General features: G+C 40.7%; 1 protein-coding gene across 1 annotated transcript; it reads left to right on the top strand.

Moving 5' to 3' along the window:
* The first annotated feature begins 200 nt into the window (after positions 1-200).
* On the top strand, positions 201-3,018 carry LOC148693679 (CDT1-like protein a, chloroplastic). The gene is made up of 4 exons (XM_088677586.1): positions 201-556; positions 1,019-1,138; positions 1,247-1,484; positions 1,790-3,018. The coding sequence occupies exons 2-4, from the start codon at positions 1,089-1,091 to the stop codon at positions 1,988-1,990; spliced, it is 489 nt and encodes a 162-aa protein (XP_088533712.1). The 5' UTR covers positions 201-556; positions 1,019-1,088; the 3' UTR covers positions 1,991-3,018.
* Positions 3,019-16,419: the final 13,401 nt, after the last annotated feature.

The following is a 16,419-nucleotide window of genomic DNA, read 5'->3' as shown; positions in this document are numbered from 1 at the left end:
CATTTATTTTACAAAATTTAGTTTAAAATTTTGGTGTATCTAGCATTATCCCAAATAACAGTGCTCTCTTGATATGGAAGATAAAATATTTGCCCAACGGATCTATTTCGAGGGAGGCAATGGGAAAATTTTCCCGCCACCAGAGAACCCTATTAAAATATTCAAAAGCCCCCAATTGGCCATTTAGCCACTACTCTCTCTCTCTCTCACCCTCAAAATTGGCAACTTTTTTATCGACTCCAAATTCTAAAGCTCTTTCTCTCTCTCTCCGCGATGAGTTCCTCTAAAACCCAAAAGACCACTTAACCCAGTCTCTCTCTAACCTTCAAATCGGAGAAACCCCATTTAAACCCAAAGCTCCGAGTTGTAGAAATTGACTCACTGAGCTCCAAAACCCTAAGAAGCTAGAACAGTTCCGTCATAAGTTCTTATGGGAGCAGACCCCCAAAGCAACCAGCAGCACAGATCCGATCTGCGAGACGAAAGATCGATTCTTGGTCCAAGGAAAACCCGATTGAGACCCATGTTAGAGCCTTTGAGAAGCTGCCGAATAAGAGTTGGTTTGGTATTGCTGTGTTTTGAAAAAAAACTGATTTTGCTGCACTGTGAGAATAAGCGGCTATGAAATAAAGCAGCAGAGTGTTTGGTAAACTATTTTGTAAAAGTGCTTTTGAAAAAAAAAAAAAAAACAATATTATAATGTTTGGTAAACTTTTATGTAAAACATATGTGAAAAAAAATCGATTTTTCAAAGTTGGGTTTTGCAGCTTCTTGTTTTTTGCTTTTTTTTCACTCAAAACTGTGAAAAAAAGCTGAAGCTGAATGTTTACCAAACACAAAAATAACTCCCAGTTTTTTTTAACACCAACTTTTTTCAGAATCACCTCAGTACCAAACCAAGTCTAAGTAAGGTTTCGTGAATTTCGATTATTTATTATGTTTTCGTATTTTGTTCCTAACATTTTTGGTGGATTTTGATTGATTTTTTTGTGTGGGTTTTTTTTCGTTGTTGCTGTAGGTATGAGATTTTGAGCGATTTTTTCAATTGCTTGGATGCTTTGATTCGATTGTTGCAGTTGAGGGGTTTTATGCCAAGTTTTATAAATCTTCACCCAAAAATCAAGTGTTTAACTGATAGGTATTGAGAAAGGTTTCTTTTTAATCTATTATTTGGTTTGGTTGGTTGCTGAAGAAATAAATTAGGCATAAAAAGTGACTGATTTTATTTCTTCATCTGGGTTTTTAGGAGGTTTACAATTGGTTACTTGGCTCAGTTGAAGTTTGTTTTACCTGAGGTTATTGAGATTACGAAAGTGCTTGTTAAGGATGGGATAACCAATAATATGAAGCCGGATCTTCGTGTCACCATGAATGTTGATGCAGTAGAGAATGACGACAAGTTGAAATATGAAGGTGGTGCGCATATGCATTTGAGGAAAGCCTTCCGCCATCAGCTTAGAGAGATATCAAAATCTCATCCTGAGGTATACATCTACTTATTTTCAGTGGTACACAACTAACATGGTTTAATTTCTTAAGTATTCTATGTTATTGAATCTTCTAGTAAGATTTGAGGTTAATGGAATCCACTTTTACATTGGATGTTCTGAGCAATCTCTGAGATTTTCATTTGTTTGACTGGATTCAAAAGTTTGAGCCTACTCCTTGTTACACTCTTTTCTATCAAGCTACTTAGCAATTCAAGATTGTGTTTTATTGGTTCAACATTGTTTTTCTTGAACTAATTTTCGAATAACATGCGGTTTGAAAATGGGTTTTATGCTTTCAGGGTTATGAAATTCCAGAAGAAACTTTGCCCCAACCATTCAATTGTGCAGAGCAACATATGCATCAAGATATGATTAAGTGTTCCTTATCATCATATCCCGAGGCATTGACTGGTGTACACACAGTTGAGCAACCAGAAGCATTTAAAACCTCATTTCAAGGTGATGCGACTGCAGATGAAACACATTTTAACTCCAGCTGAACAATCAAAGGAGGATTTGAATTCAAACATAAGCGGAATTCTTGACCCGTCATTGCCCACTGAAACATCATGTGAAGCACCAATAGAGCAACTACCAGCAATAACAACTCATCTTCCTCAATCTTTTCGACGAAACTTTTCTCTACCAACCTTCCAAGGTCAAAATGTTTTAGTTCCAAAGTCAAATCCCAATATAATTTGCTTGATTGAGGAAGCTAATATTGCTGCATCATCATTTGAAATGCTAGTAGAATAACAACCAGCAATAACATCTCATCTTCCTTGATTATTTCAAAAGCACTTTTCTCAATCATATTTCCAAGCTGAAATTTTTCAGTTTCAGAGTCAATTCCCAAGATAGTTTGCTCCCCTAATGAAGTTAGTACTGCTGCTTCATCGTTTGGCCAAGTGTCTACAACACCAATGAAAGAACTCGACCCCATAGAAAATCAAAATGGTTTGCCCATGAAAAGTGCTAGCATTCAGTCCACTCAAGCAAAACTTGCTTCAGCTCCATCCAAAAAGGTAGGCCAAATAGAAAATTATGATGATTTGCACCTAAAAGTTGCTAGTATTCACTACGCTCCACCAAAGGTTACTTCAACTCCTGCCAGATTGATGTCAGCCACACCAGTATTGCACCCGCCAAAGCGCATATGACGATTATACTAGCTCTCTAGAAAAATTGGTTAGCTGTCATCCACGCTCCAAGTCACTGAATTTGACATTCATGTGAAGAATAAAAAGGTCGACAATGAAGTACTTGATATGGACGATGCATCAATTGATAATGGTTTTTCTGATACTCTTCCGGAATTTGTATGTCATGTCTTATATGTCTATAGTTCTATAAAAGTTGTTGGAGCTTACTTTAACCACCTACACAAAATTTTATTTACTTATGACAACATTTCGTGTACTTATTCTGTGAAGGCTTTCTGAAACTGACTTCAACTTAAGTGTGTACTGTAATATTACTACATTCATCCAACCCACAACATTGTTTTTGTGCAATCCTTTTTTCCACATTCCACAGTATCCAACAGAAAGAATGTCGTATGCTGCCTTTGGATATCAACCATATGTGACATGCTCGGCCCTGAAATTTCTCAAACACTAGGGTAGACACGTACTGGTTGACACCCGAAGGTGACGAAGCCAAATTAACATGCATGAGAACTGTGAAGAACGAACAAACATAAATAAAACTCATAAATTAAACTATATTGAATATGCAATTGTGGAACGTGTTCAGAGCATACAACTAATCCAGAACATTGTAAAAAGAATATTATAAAAATATCGAACAAAGGGAAGGGTCCTACGCTGAGAGGACTTGAAGATACTGATGCGGGAGTGCCTTGATGCTAGGATTGTACGCCTCGATTCTAAGTGTTGAGGGGCGTAAAACAAAACATGAGTGGACCAAGTTTATAAATAAATAATACTAAAACAGTTATTCTTCAAATGTACTAACCCCCAATTTAGAAAACTCATATAACATAATAAGTAATAGGTTTTCTGAAAACCCTAGCATGCCATAAAACCTTTTATATATCATATAAAGTGTTCTTAGAAATGGTATCATAATCGCCCGAAGCCACTACATCGCCCAACCGAAGCCATATATAATTATCTTCCGCTCGAAGGCACTACATCGCTCGGCCGAAACCATATATAAGTATCATTCGCCTTCATCACCCGACTGAAGCCATATATAGGTATCATTCGCCCGAAGGCCCTTCATCACCCGACCGAAGCCATATATAGGTATTATTTTCCCGAAGGCCCTTCATCACCTAATCGAAGCCATATATAAGTATCATTCACTAAGTAAGCACATAAAATCATGAACATAATCTTTCCAAAACATATATCATTGGAGCTCAATAACTCAAACATCATATCATAAACCATAGGAGCGTTCTAGCTCAAAGGGGCATTTGTGGACATCGAAATTTCGGTGAAGTGAATGTTGACCAATAATTAAAATTTCAACGCTCACGTGTCACATAAATTTTACATGTAGCGTGTGACTCAACGAAAAATTGAAATAAATTGGAAAAGTCATCAAATAGGACACGTGTCATTACCTGGCAGAAATGATTTATTTCATCTGATTATTTAAATCCAAAAATCAAGTTTTGGAATTCTATAAATAGGAAGCCAAGGCATTCATTTTGGGGAAAAGGAGAAAGAGAGGAAGGAAAGAAAAAGAAGAGAAGGAAGGGAAGAAAGAAAGAAGGGAATTTACATCACACCAAAACCTTGAAGCCTTGAAACTCTAAAGCTCTCAAGCAAATCCCGAAGGATCAAGAAAACACTCTTCGTTCTTCGTCAAATCCTCCTTCAAGGTCAAGCCCCGACGGCCCTTGAAGAACTTCCACCGATTCAAGATCAAGCCCCGACGGCCCTTGAAGAAAATGTTCATCACCCGTTCATCCTAAAGATCAAGCCCCGACGACCCTTGGGATCAACAACCTCAACAAATCCACACATCCAATCGTTCTTCAAGATCAAGCCCAAAAGCCCTTGAAGAAATCCACACAACCATTATTCAAGATCAAGCCCCGACGGCCCTTGAAGAAAGTGTTCATCGTTCATCATCCGTTCATTCAAGATCAAGCCCAAAAGCCCTTGAAGAAATCCACACAACCATTATTCAAGATCAAGCCCCGACGGCCCTTGAAGAAAGTGTTCATCGTTCATCCTAAGATCAAGCCCCAACGGCCCTTTGGATCAACAACCTTAACAAACTCATACACCCATTCTTCAAGATCAAGCCTAACGCCCCTTGAAGATCCATTCATCAACTGTTCATCCTTAGATCAAGCCCCGACGGCCTTTTGGATCAACAACTCATCCACAAACCCACACCCTACGAAGATAGAATCAGAGGATCAAATTACAAAGAGATTGTAACCCCAAAATCATTAAACACAAAAAATATATTTTGTACACGGTATTCTTGTTTCTTGTTTCAGGAATTTTTCGTGTTTACAAACTTGGCACGCTCGGTGGGACAATCTCTACCTCTCATCTCTGTCTCCGTTCAAGATATTCAAGCACAGTCCATGGCTTCAAACAAAGAACAAGTCATGACTATCGGCACTACCTCCATTGAAAAACAGCTGGTTCAGATGAAGGAAACAATTGCAAGGCTGATAAAGACTGCAGAGGAGAAAAACTTGCAAACCGCCGGACTCATCAACCGTCTGGAGGCGCAACATGGTGTCATAGTGAAACCAAGCTCTCTTCCAACTAAGAGGACCGAAGAAGGCTTCAACCCAAATGCCTACGAACTCATGTCAAAGGCTGGGCATGACTTTGCTTCCTCTTCAAATCTTGGAAAGAAGGTTTCAAACACCGTCAACGACAAAGATCGCGACCTCACCGAGACTCAAAAGAAGTTGAAGGAGCATGATTATGGAGTTGACAACAACAAAGCTGGACTTGGCTTCACACCAAATGCACCCGTGAAGATTTCAAGCAAAGTGAAGAAAGCTAGTGCTCAACACATCAGCGTGAGCATTGAACAAGACCAAGAAGAGCCTAAACCCTCCCCTCGGACGTTGGTCTTCGATAGGATGAGCCATTCAAGCTCCAGAACTTCAGTGCTTAATCGCATTGGTGGTCAAGACCGAACCTCTGTCTTCAAGAGGCTTAACGCGCCGACATCCCAAAGCTCTGTTTTTGAAAGGTTGTTAAAGCCTAAGAAACAAAGCAACACAGCTATCTCTCCTCTGCGACGATCAGCTTCAGAAAGATTTGAAGATGATGGTAAGCCTTTTGGAAAGAGGAAGACAACACCAAAGAAAGAAAAGCTCGATGGGTTAGGAGAAAAAGACGACGCTCGAAGCTTGATTCCTTCAAAGATGAAGCGCCAAGCAATCCTAGAGGTCGACACAAAAGGACCACTGAAGGTAAGGAGGCGCATCATCGTCCACACTGGCAAATCTTCATGCCAACAAACTCAAGAGAACGACACTGAAGAGGAGATCCAAGATGTTTTCTACATCACGGTTCAAGAAGGTAAAGAAGATGAAAGCCCGAGGAAATACTCAGAGTCCTTACTCTCCGACGCTGATCCGAGCGGCAGTACAACCATGCAAGTCATGACCACTGGAGCAACTTCAATCGAGGAGCAGCTAGCTCAGATGAATGAAGCAATCGCAAAGCTCACACGGACTGTGGAAGAGAAGGACTTGCAGATTGCCGCACTTGTCAACCAACTAGATGCGCTGCCCGACGTGAAAGTCGACCCAAATATTGGCCTATTAAAGAAAGAAGACGACGAAGAAGAGGAGCCACCAGTGGAGAAAGTTGAAGAGAAGCCGAAGCTAGACCAAGCAACGGCATTCATGGGATCTCTTTCTATCCAGCAGCTACAGGAGATGATCGCAAGCACTATCAAGACACAGTACGAAGGAAGCTCGCATGACTCCGTACTGTACTCAAAGCCTTACTCCAAGAAGATTGATGCTTTGAAGATGCCAAGGGGTTATCAGCCCTCAAAATTCATGCAGTTCGATGGAAAAGGCAACCCGAAGCAACATGTCGCCCATTTCGTTGAAACTTGCAACAATGCTGGGACAGAGGGAGACTACCTCGTCAAACAATTCGTGCGTTCGCTGAAAAGTAACGCTTTTGACTGGTACACTGACCTCGAACCTGAGTCTATCAACAGTTGGGACCAGCTAGAAAGGGAATTCCTCAACCGTTTCTACAGCACTCGTCGTACTGTAAGCATGCTAGAGCTGACCAGTACGAAACAGTGGAAAGATGAACCTGTCGTCGACTACATAAATAGATGGCGTTCTTTAAGTCTGGATTGCAAAGATCAGCTTTCTGAAACCTCTGCCATTGAGATGTGCGTTCAAGGCATGCAGTGGGGACTACACTACATCCTTCAAGGCATCAAACCACGAACATTTGAGGAGTTAGCCACCCGCGCCCATGATATGGAGTTAAGCATCACCCGTCATGGGAAGAAAGAACAGATCGCCGACTACAAGAATGACAAAGTTTTGGGGCCAAAGGTGGATAAGGCTACGTGGAAACCCACCAAGGAAGCAATGACGGTCAACACAACTCCAGTCAAAATCCATACACGAGGCAAGGTGATTCAAACCGAACCTTTTCGTGATCAAGAGATACGTAGATGCACTTTGAAGGAGCTTGAGGAGAAGACTTATCCATTCCCCGACTCTGACGTGGTTGCCATGTTAGATGACTTGTTGGAAAAAAAGGTGATCGACCTACTTGAGTGTAAATGGCCGGAAGATATAAACCGTACTGACAGTCCAAGGTACTGTAAATTCCACCGCTTCATTAGTCATCCGACGGAAAAGTGCTTGTGCTAAAAGATCTCATCATGAAGTTGGCTCAGAAAGGGATCATCGAGCTAGATCTTAATGATGTGGTGAAGTCAAACTATACCACCGTCACTTCTGGCTCTTTGAACTCAAAATCTTCACCTCAACCGCTGGGGGCATGCTCCAAAACCATGTCAGTCAAGTCAAGTGAAGTTGAAGGATGGACTTATGTCACTCCAAAGAAAATGCACAAGAAACATAGGTCTCCTCCACAAGTTCACCAATCGGAAAGGGGGCAAAGCAGCTACCGTCAACCTTCAAAGCTACATGAAAATGTTGAGGATGATGAAATTATGACACAAAGATCGTCCGTTGCCATTACGATGCGCGATTTCTTCCCAGAAGACTTCTTCAATCACTCAGTCAAGGCTCCTTGCTATAAAGATTGCAAGGAATGCCTCTCTAAGATCGTTTGACAAATTCCAAACGCTCCTCGTTCGCACGAGCCTAAAAGGCGACAACCAAAGCTCCTTGTCCGCACGAGCATAAAAGGTGACAACAAAACGCTCCTGGCCCGCAAGAGCATAAACTGTGTACGGCAAAATCATCATCAAAAAAAAAAAAAAAAACAAAAGGGTTTTATTAAATGTTTGACTATTGAAAGTCAATTTCATTACATTAAAAATAATAATAATAATAAATAAATAAGGGTTTTTATTAAAGACTTACAAATAAAAGTCAATTTTATTACAAGGAAAAAAAATATTACTTTGTATTAAAAAAAAATAATAATAATAATAAAAAAAAGATAATATAAAATAAAATAAAATAAAAAATGTGTATATGTGTTATGTATGTGTCCCTCGCATGAGGCCCATCCGCACACAAGCCCCAGCTAAGGAACACGACCCAATAGCTAGGCCCACATGTTGCACACCAAGTTCCAAATCCCTGCTCCCCTCCTGTAATGGCGAAAAAGAGAAAGCTCAGCTCTATCGACCCCTGGCGACCTTTCCCTGCCCCTGCTCAAAAGCAAGACAATTCCAAATCGAAGAGCTATGTGGTAGAGGAGAATGACGGCGACATGACGGATACTGAAGCTACTCAAGTCCATGTCGAAAAATGAGATAATTGAATCTGATATCGAGCTCTCGGATCTCCAATGACTTCCAAGGACACGCTGAAATCGAGGGAGGTCTCCACCATGATCAAAATGGACTTCATCTTCAATCGAACTTTCTCTTTCTTGCCGTCAAGATTTCTCTCCAAGCACTTATTCCCCTGCTCACTGATCCTCTACTTCAACAACTCCATCTTCTTCGTCTCTGCTGTTGACGTCGACAAGCTTCTCCAGCGCGGCGATTCGTCGAACACTAGCAGCTACCGATTCGATATCTGGCATCAAGCCCATCAGAGCATCGTGCAAGTCGAGAATCTTGAAGAGCTTCTCGGGCGACCTCCGGCTGATGCTGATGGCCTCGGCGAAGTTGAAGAGCTGAATCGCGGGGCCCTTGACTGTCTCCATAAAGCAAGCGTCGTCAATGGTGGTGCCGATGCCATTGAAGATTTGCTCGCAGAGCTTCTTCTCGGAGGCGAAGACGGTCCTCACGCAGGCCTTGGCGGCGCGTATCCACCGTCGGATCTTGGTTTCCAGCTGCTCCCACTGCAGCCTCTGAACGTCTCCGATGCTCAGCTTCTCAATCCCCAGCTTCCGGAAACTCGAGTCCACCGCCCCCTTCCTGACGCCGCCGTAGACCTGAATACACTCGCAGAGGTAACTGGCAGCATCTAACATGGTTCTACTCTGTAGCTCAAACCCCCAGTTGCTTTACAGACCCATTATCTCAAAAATCCCAGAAAACCAACACAATTTCACCGTCGATTACCTCATAAGGTCATGTGGGTTGTCCCCAGAAGCTGCAATTTCAGCGTCCAAAATGCTCGAATTGCAAAACCCAGAAAGGGCAGACTCTGTTTTGACCCTTCTGAGAGACCACGGCTTCTCCGAAATCCAGATCTCAAAGCTCGTCAGGTCGTACCCGAGAGTTCTGTTGGCGTATCCGGAGAGAACCCTTTTGCCCAAGATCAAGTTTTTCAGCTCCCTCGGAGTTTCCAAGGAGGAGCTTGCCAAAACTCTGGCTTCTACTCCACATCTTTTATCGGATCCCCAGGTGGTGTTCAATGAGAAGTTGTATAAGCATGCTGATATGAAGGAAATGGGTGAGGACCAGATCTGTGCGATGACTGAAACTATAGCCCGAATCAACGAGTTCGATGAAAGGTTGAAGTTGTCTGAGCTTGTGTGACTCGGTTGAATTGCTGAATGCGTTGAAGCTGTCGGGGGAATGGCGTGCATAATGTTGGCATGGGCTCGGTAGGAATTCAAGAAGGGGAGCTTGTTGGCTGTGCTTAGTGGCTGTGATCTGCCCTCTGCTCATCACTTAGCGCCACTGCAATTCCTCCATTTCAAGCTCGACGCCTTGCACTACCTCGAGTTCGTTATTCTGGCCACCTTGATCAAAATCAACGAAAAGCTTCATTGACCGCTGTCAAACGACTAGCCGGTCTTCAAACTCGACGTTTTGCACTGCCTCAAGATCTGGCTGCTTCTGCACCTCCGCCATGGCTGCTGCCTTTGAATGTGATCAACAAAATCAAAGTTTGTCAACTCACATCTGCTTGCCTCTGCTGCTGCCTTTGAATGTGATTGACAAAACCAAAGTTTGGCAACTCACACCCAAAGACTTTCTCCGTCTCTTACCTCCTACTACTCCAAGCTCCTCTGCATTTCCTCCCTGCACCATGTGGGGAATATATATATATATAAAAATATTATTAAAAAAAAAAAAAAAAAAAAGAGGATCTATCTTGGTGGATCAGCACCACCGAAAGTAAAGAAAAAAAAATAATAATAAAACAAAAAAAGGATCTTGGTGCACCGGCACCATGTGGAAAAATAAAAAAATAAATATATATATATATATATATATATATAATAATAAAAACAATGATGGTGCTTCTGGAACCATGTGCAAAAAGAAATATATATATATATATATATATATATATATATATATAATAAAAAGAAAAAAAAAAAAAAACAATGGTGGTGCTTCTGGCACCATCTGAAATATATATATATATATATATATATATATATATATAAATAAATGGTGAATCAGTGTCACCGAAAGCAAAGAAAAGTAAAAAAAAAAAAAATAATAATAATAATAAATAATAAAAAAAAATAAAAAGGAATGATGATGGACGGTGATGTATATGTTTTATCTGTATTTAGCACAATACACTGAATAAAATAAAGCATGTTCATTAATCTCCAAGAAATTACAAGTAGGGGTGGTTCGGTATGGGATCCCATACCGAAACCCTTGTCCCGATTCCCAAACCGAAATTTTTGGGAATCCCAAATTCAATACCAATCCCAAACCAAATTTTCGGGAATCCCAATTTTCGGGAATCCCGAAATAATTTCGGGATTTCGGGACAAATCGGGAATCCCGAAATGTTTTTGGGTTTTGGACTAAAATTTGACATATTATGTTTTTGGGCTAAAATTTGACATATTATATTTTTGGGCTAAAATTAAGCTTCAATCTACCCACTACCCATTAAAGTAGGTTGAATATTAACCGATTTACCAGTAATCATCTTAACATTTACACCAAGGTTAAGAGCCTGGCGGATGGTTTCTGCACTATCATGTCTTGGAGGGTCGAAAAGAGGCAACAATCCAACGAACTGCCATGGACCACCAGAACCTTCTTTTGTTTTCGCCGGCACTTCCTGTAAACATATACCAATCACAATTATAAGCCGGTGCTCTACTTCTTATAAAACTGAAAAAAGTGCAAGAGATGCTAAAAACGTCAAGGTTGAGTATAAAACCTGTCTAGCAACAGCCAATGACCGAAGCCCACGTTCAACATATTTGTCAATAATGGTAAAAGCCTTCTTCTTGAAATCTTCTTTGCAGAGGCAGAGGTCCAAAATCTAATTACAGAAATCAATTCATTAGTCTGTGAGTATGAAGTGCACCTCTCTAATACCAGCTCGGGCCTGCGTATAAATGAATTCATTAAGATGAGCATATCCATTGAAAATTCCGTCCCAGAATTAATGAAGAATCAATTATAGGGCATACAAGAAAAGTTGGAAATGATTTATACCTCCTTTGGGTCGGCAAGCATTCCAACCATAGCAGCATCAATGGCATCCTGGTTTTCAGTTCTGGATGACCTTGCAGCTAGAAGAATGACATGATCTTTCTCCACACCCTTTGCAAACACCTCAATTAAAAAATAATATATATATATATAATATTTATTTCTATTCGGTATGGGAATACCGAAAAAATGGAGATGTAATCCCGAATCCCATACCGAAAATTTCGGTTTGGTTCGGGATGACATACCGAAATTTTCGGGAATTTTGGTTTGGGATTTTTTTGGTTTGGGATCGGGATTTTTTCGGTTTGGTTTGGGATTTTTGGGATTTTTTTCCAGCCCTAATTACAAGTGCATACAAAAAAAAAAAAAAAAAAAAAATGGAGCTTTCACAAAGGATGTTCACGTGAAGCCCCATTATTTGGCAAAACTCTCGGAGCGGAAGGCATCGAAGCGGGAGGCATCGGAGCTAGATCATTCGAGGCCACAATACTTGGTGGAACGCTGGATGACCCAGGAAAAAGGTGCCTCTGGAGATAAGCCGCAAACCTTTGACGGTCACTTTGAATCCGACCTTCAGATTCTTGCAGCTCATCAAGCTTCCTCTTCATGCCCGACGAATAGTTATTTGCAAGCACGTGCAAACTTCTATTCTCGTACTTAAGCTGTTTGATCTCCTGCTTAAGATTTTCCACCTCTGCCATCAATGATTCCACCTGACGGGACCGAGCAAGCAGGCGTTGGCCCATGTTGGACACAGAGCCTGCACACTGAACGCTGAGAGCGAGGGACTCTTGAACGGCCAACTCATCGGACCGTCCTGAAAGCAGTCTATGATGCGTGATTTATACGCACACAAATTAAACCCTCTTTTCGTCAAATTATAGTATATGTATAAGTAGGGATCGTTCTGGACCGGGGATTATGAGGGATTGTTAATCACTTGGATTTGACTCAAAAACGTAAAAACACAATATAAAACACTAAACTAGACTCAAAGAATGTAAAACTAAACTTTAAAACACTAAGACAAACCAAAGACTCAACATGCTTTTAAAAACACAAACTAAAATGATTTCTAACTAAATTGACATTAAAGTAAAGGGGGATTTAAGTTTATACGAAAATTGAAATAACGAAACAAGTTAAATAAACTAGACAGAATGTAAATATGAAATTGATGAAATGGAATGAATGGATGATAGAATAGCTAAGGGGGTCATCTCCACATATGTTACACTTGCATAATAAAAAGATTTCCAGTTGATCTTTCGATAAATTATGAAACTCATCACCCCGGGTTAATTAGGTCCGCTTAAATTAACTGTCATGTTTTCCTTAAGTTAATGAATTGGATGGGTTAGCGCAACGCAATTCACAACATTCTCCAAAAGTCCTTTACGTGAACAGCACAATAAAGATACAATCAAAGATCATTAAGCATTATGAAAACTATAAGTGTTGACGAGGCATTCGTTACTATGATGAGCATGAAACTCGTGCCAAGAATTCATTTAACGCGATTGTTTATAAGCAACCTCCACTACTTGTGAATATAAGTTCATAACGATTAGGTGAAAATCACTTATATTCTAGCGTCATATTCATGCATGAAAATTAAGCGCGCATTCTTAATAAACATACATAAATAAGTTATCAATCAAATGGTTAAACAAATTGAATCAACAACTTATGAAATGCAATTAGAAGTAATCAAATCAAAATGCAAGCATAAACATATATTTCGAATCACCCCCTAGCTAAGGGGGGGTTTAGTTCCTCATACAAAACAAAGAGAATTAAAATTAAACATTGAAATCAAAGAAACACCTAAACATTCCAACAACTCAAACTTGAATTGTATGAACGTTTAGGCCCTCTTCTCTTCCTCTTTATTGTAGCATAAGGTCTAAGGATAGTTGGTTTGGGGGAATGGAAGTGTGGAATGGAGTGAGGAGTGATGGAAATGGAAAGATGGTTTTTGGATTCTAAGGGAGACTCACGGCTAAGAGAGAAAGGGATGTGTTTGTGGTGTGTTGTGTATGAAATGAGATGTCCATGAATGAATGAATGCAAGGGTATTTATAGGAGTAGTGGAGGGAACATATGGCTATGTCATTTGTAGGTGAAGTAAGTGTGTGAGGTTGGTGAAGTAAGTGGAGGTTGTAGGTGAAGTAGGTGGATGTTGTAGGTGAAGTAGGTGGATGTTGTAGGTGAAGTACATGTGTTTAAATGGTTGAAATGTGTAGATGATTATGAGTGATAAGTGATAAGTGTATGATATGTTAAGTGATAAGTGAATGATTATGATAAGTGATAAATGAATGTATGATATGATAAGTGGTGAATGATATGTGGTGAATGATAAGTGGTAGTGTTTAAGTATTTAAAATAGGGAACAAAGCCCTTCCTTGCATGGCAAGGAAGGGAGACACAAGGAAACACACGACAATGTCCTAAGGTTGCTAGGAATGTTGTTTTTGTGTTCTAAAATGCGTAGGAGTTTTCAATGATGCTCAAACATGAGGTCTTTTTAGGGTTTAACTTTCCTACTTCAAGTCTTCAATTTCGTCCATCCTTTTGGCTCCAAGCATATGATATCCATTCCAATCTCTAATTTGCTCCAAAAGGCTCCAAAAGGCATCCTTTTGCATACTTTGCCCTTAGAACCTGAAAACACACAAAAGAAGCATAAAGAACTAAAATAACTAAAGAAACATAACGTAAATGTACGAGAACAAGCCATTTAAGTCGCATAAATATGCTCCTATCAGTCTACTATCCTTAGGAGTGAGGAGGTTTCTAGCTACTATCGTAGCTGTTGTTGCATCCGTCATCATGGAGTCTTCACCTGAAAGAGGACCGTTAGAAGAAAAAAAAGAAGGGCGCCATACATTACCTTGACGGGGTGCAACCGGATCGCTGCTGAGACTCAAATCTAAGCAAAGGTTCGATGAGTTAGTCATTTTTCAAAGGTGTTCAGAGAGAAGGGGTGGATGAAGTTAATTCTCAAAAGGCCGAAGACGATTTTCAAGAATGGGCAATTTTCAGAGTGTGTATGTTGGAGTGATCGATACCTCTACAAAAAGCCAAGCGACACGACCATCGATTCAAAAATCCGGATTTTCCTGCGTGAAGTTCGGCGACGCTCAGAAAACGCGTTCAACTTTGTCAAAAGATATCTGACAAAGTCGAAAACACGTGGAGGCCATCATCGCAACTGCACGTCTTTAGCCGACAAGCGCAAAGTTCGGCAACGCTTTCTCTGCTTTTCAGAAAACGCGTGCAACTTTGTCAAAAGTGGCGCTCGTTCAGAAATCGAAGAGGCGTCGTTCAGAAATCGAAGAGGCGTCGTTCAGATATCGAAGAGACGTTTGTCGACAAGGGTAAAATAACAAGACCACCACTTGCTATTAAGAAATCCCTATATGTGTCGACCTTCATCTCTTATGGCAAGGCAGACCTGAAGAAAATGCCCAACTCTTCCTCACCTCTGAGGGTGCACTCCCAGCAAAGCCTTTCGAAATACTCAATTTTTTCTTCTTCCCCAAAGATGATACCAGATGCCTGGAGTACAGATGACCCAGGAGGAAACGATAGATTGAAGCATGTGCTGATTCATTCACCGCTTCTTCAAAAGCAAAGGTATCTCATATCATCAAGGGCGAAAGCAAAGGTATCTCATATCATGCTTTTTCCCTATCTTTTCCTTTGCCCTTGTTCTCACCTGCCAGGATAAGGACAGAGAAAGCAATATGCCGGAACCTCCACTCAAACTTGCGCTGCCACCAAGAAGTGATGGTCCATTCAAATGCAAGGTTTGCATTCAACTCCTGCATCAGAGGACAAATACTACAAGAGAAGATGCCAAACCTGCATAAGGAAATACCACTTCTGCAAAGGGAGAAAGTAAGGCAAGTGAAAATGATACATCGAAGCATGTGGAGACAAGCACAACAAATATATGTGCTGATTCATTCGCTGCTTCTTTGAAAGCAAAGGTATCTCATATCATGCTTTTTCCCTGTCTTTTCCTTTGTCCTTGTTCTTACTCGCATGGCAAAGTGAAAGAAGCAATCAGCCGGCACTTGGAGTCAGTCTTCCGATCTGGAACCAACTGCCTGGAATCTATTCCCTGGTTGCTTACCTAGCGTTGCTCTCGAGTAGTCATCTTCAACGGTTGATACACTTCCAGAGAAGGGACCACTTCTGCAAATGAGAGCAAGTAAGGCAAGTGAAAATGATACATTGAGGCATGTGGAGACAAGCAACAACTGCGTATGCTGAGCTATCCTCTAACCCTCTTCAATACGAATTGGAGAGATTGAACAAAGAAACAGATAAAAGGAGTAAGCTCAGACCTTCGGGGGAGACCAAGAGAATCCTGCTGCCCAGTTCAAGAGTAGCACAAAGGAAAATCAACAATTGGGGGAAATCAGAAAATCTTCCAGTCGAACTCAAGATCAAGCCTCGATGGCCCTTGAAGAAATTTCCAGCCCAATTCAAGATCAAGCCCCGACGGCCCTTGGGTTGACATCTACATTAAGGGACTTCAAAACGCATCTTCTACACGTGACAAGCACATGTCTACGACGCGCCTTGAAGTGGGGGCATTTGTGGACATCGAAATTTCGGTGAAGTGAATGTTGACCAATAATTAAAATTTCAACGCTCACGTGTCACATAAATTTTACATGTAGCGTGTGACTCAACGAAAAATTGAAATAAATTGGAAAAGTCATCAAATAGGACACGTGTCATTACCTGGCAGAAATGATTTATTTCATCTGATTATTTAAATCCAAAAATCAAGTTTTGGAATTCTATAAATAGGAAGCCAAGGCATTCATTTTGGGGAAAAGGAGAAAGAGAGGAAGGAAAGAAAAAGAAGAGAAGGAAGGGAAGAAAGAAAGAAGGGAATTTACATCAC

This window comes from Pyrus communis, chromosome 10 (genome assembly GCF_041283825.1).
Source record: "Pyrus communis isolate YQ-2024b chromosome 10, ASM4128382v1, whole genome shotgun sequence".
NCBI classification, from domain to species: Eukaryota; Viridiplantae; Streptophyta; class Magnoliopsida; order Rosales; family Rosaceae; genus Pyrus; species Pyrus communis.
The sequence above is the reverse complement of the archived record's forward strand: the minus strand, read 5'-3'. Positions and strand labels throughout refer to the sequence as shown.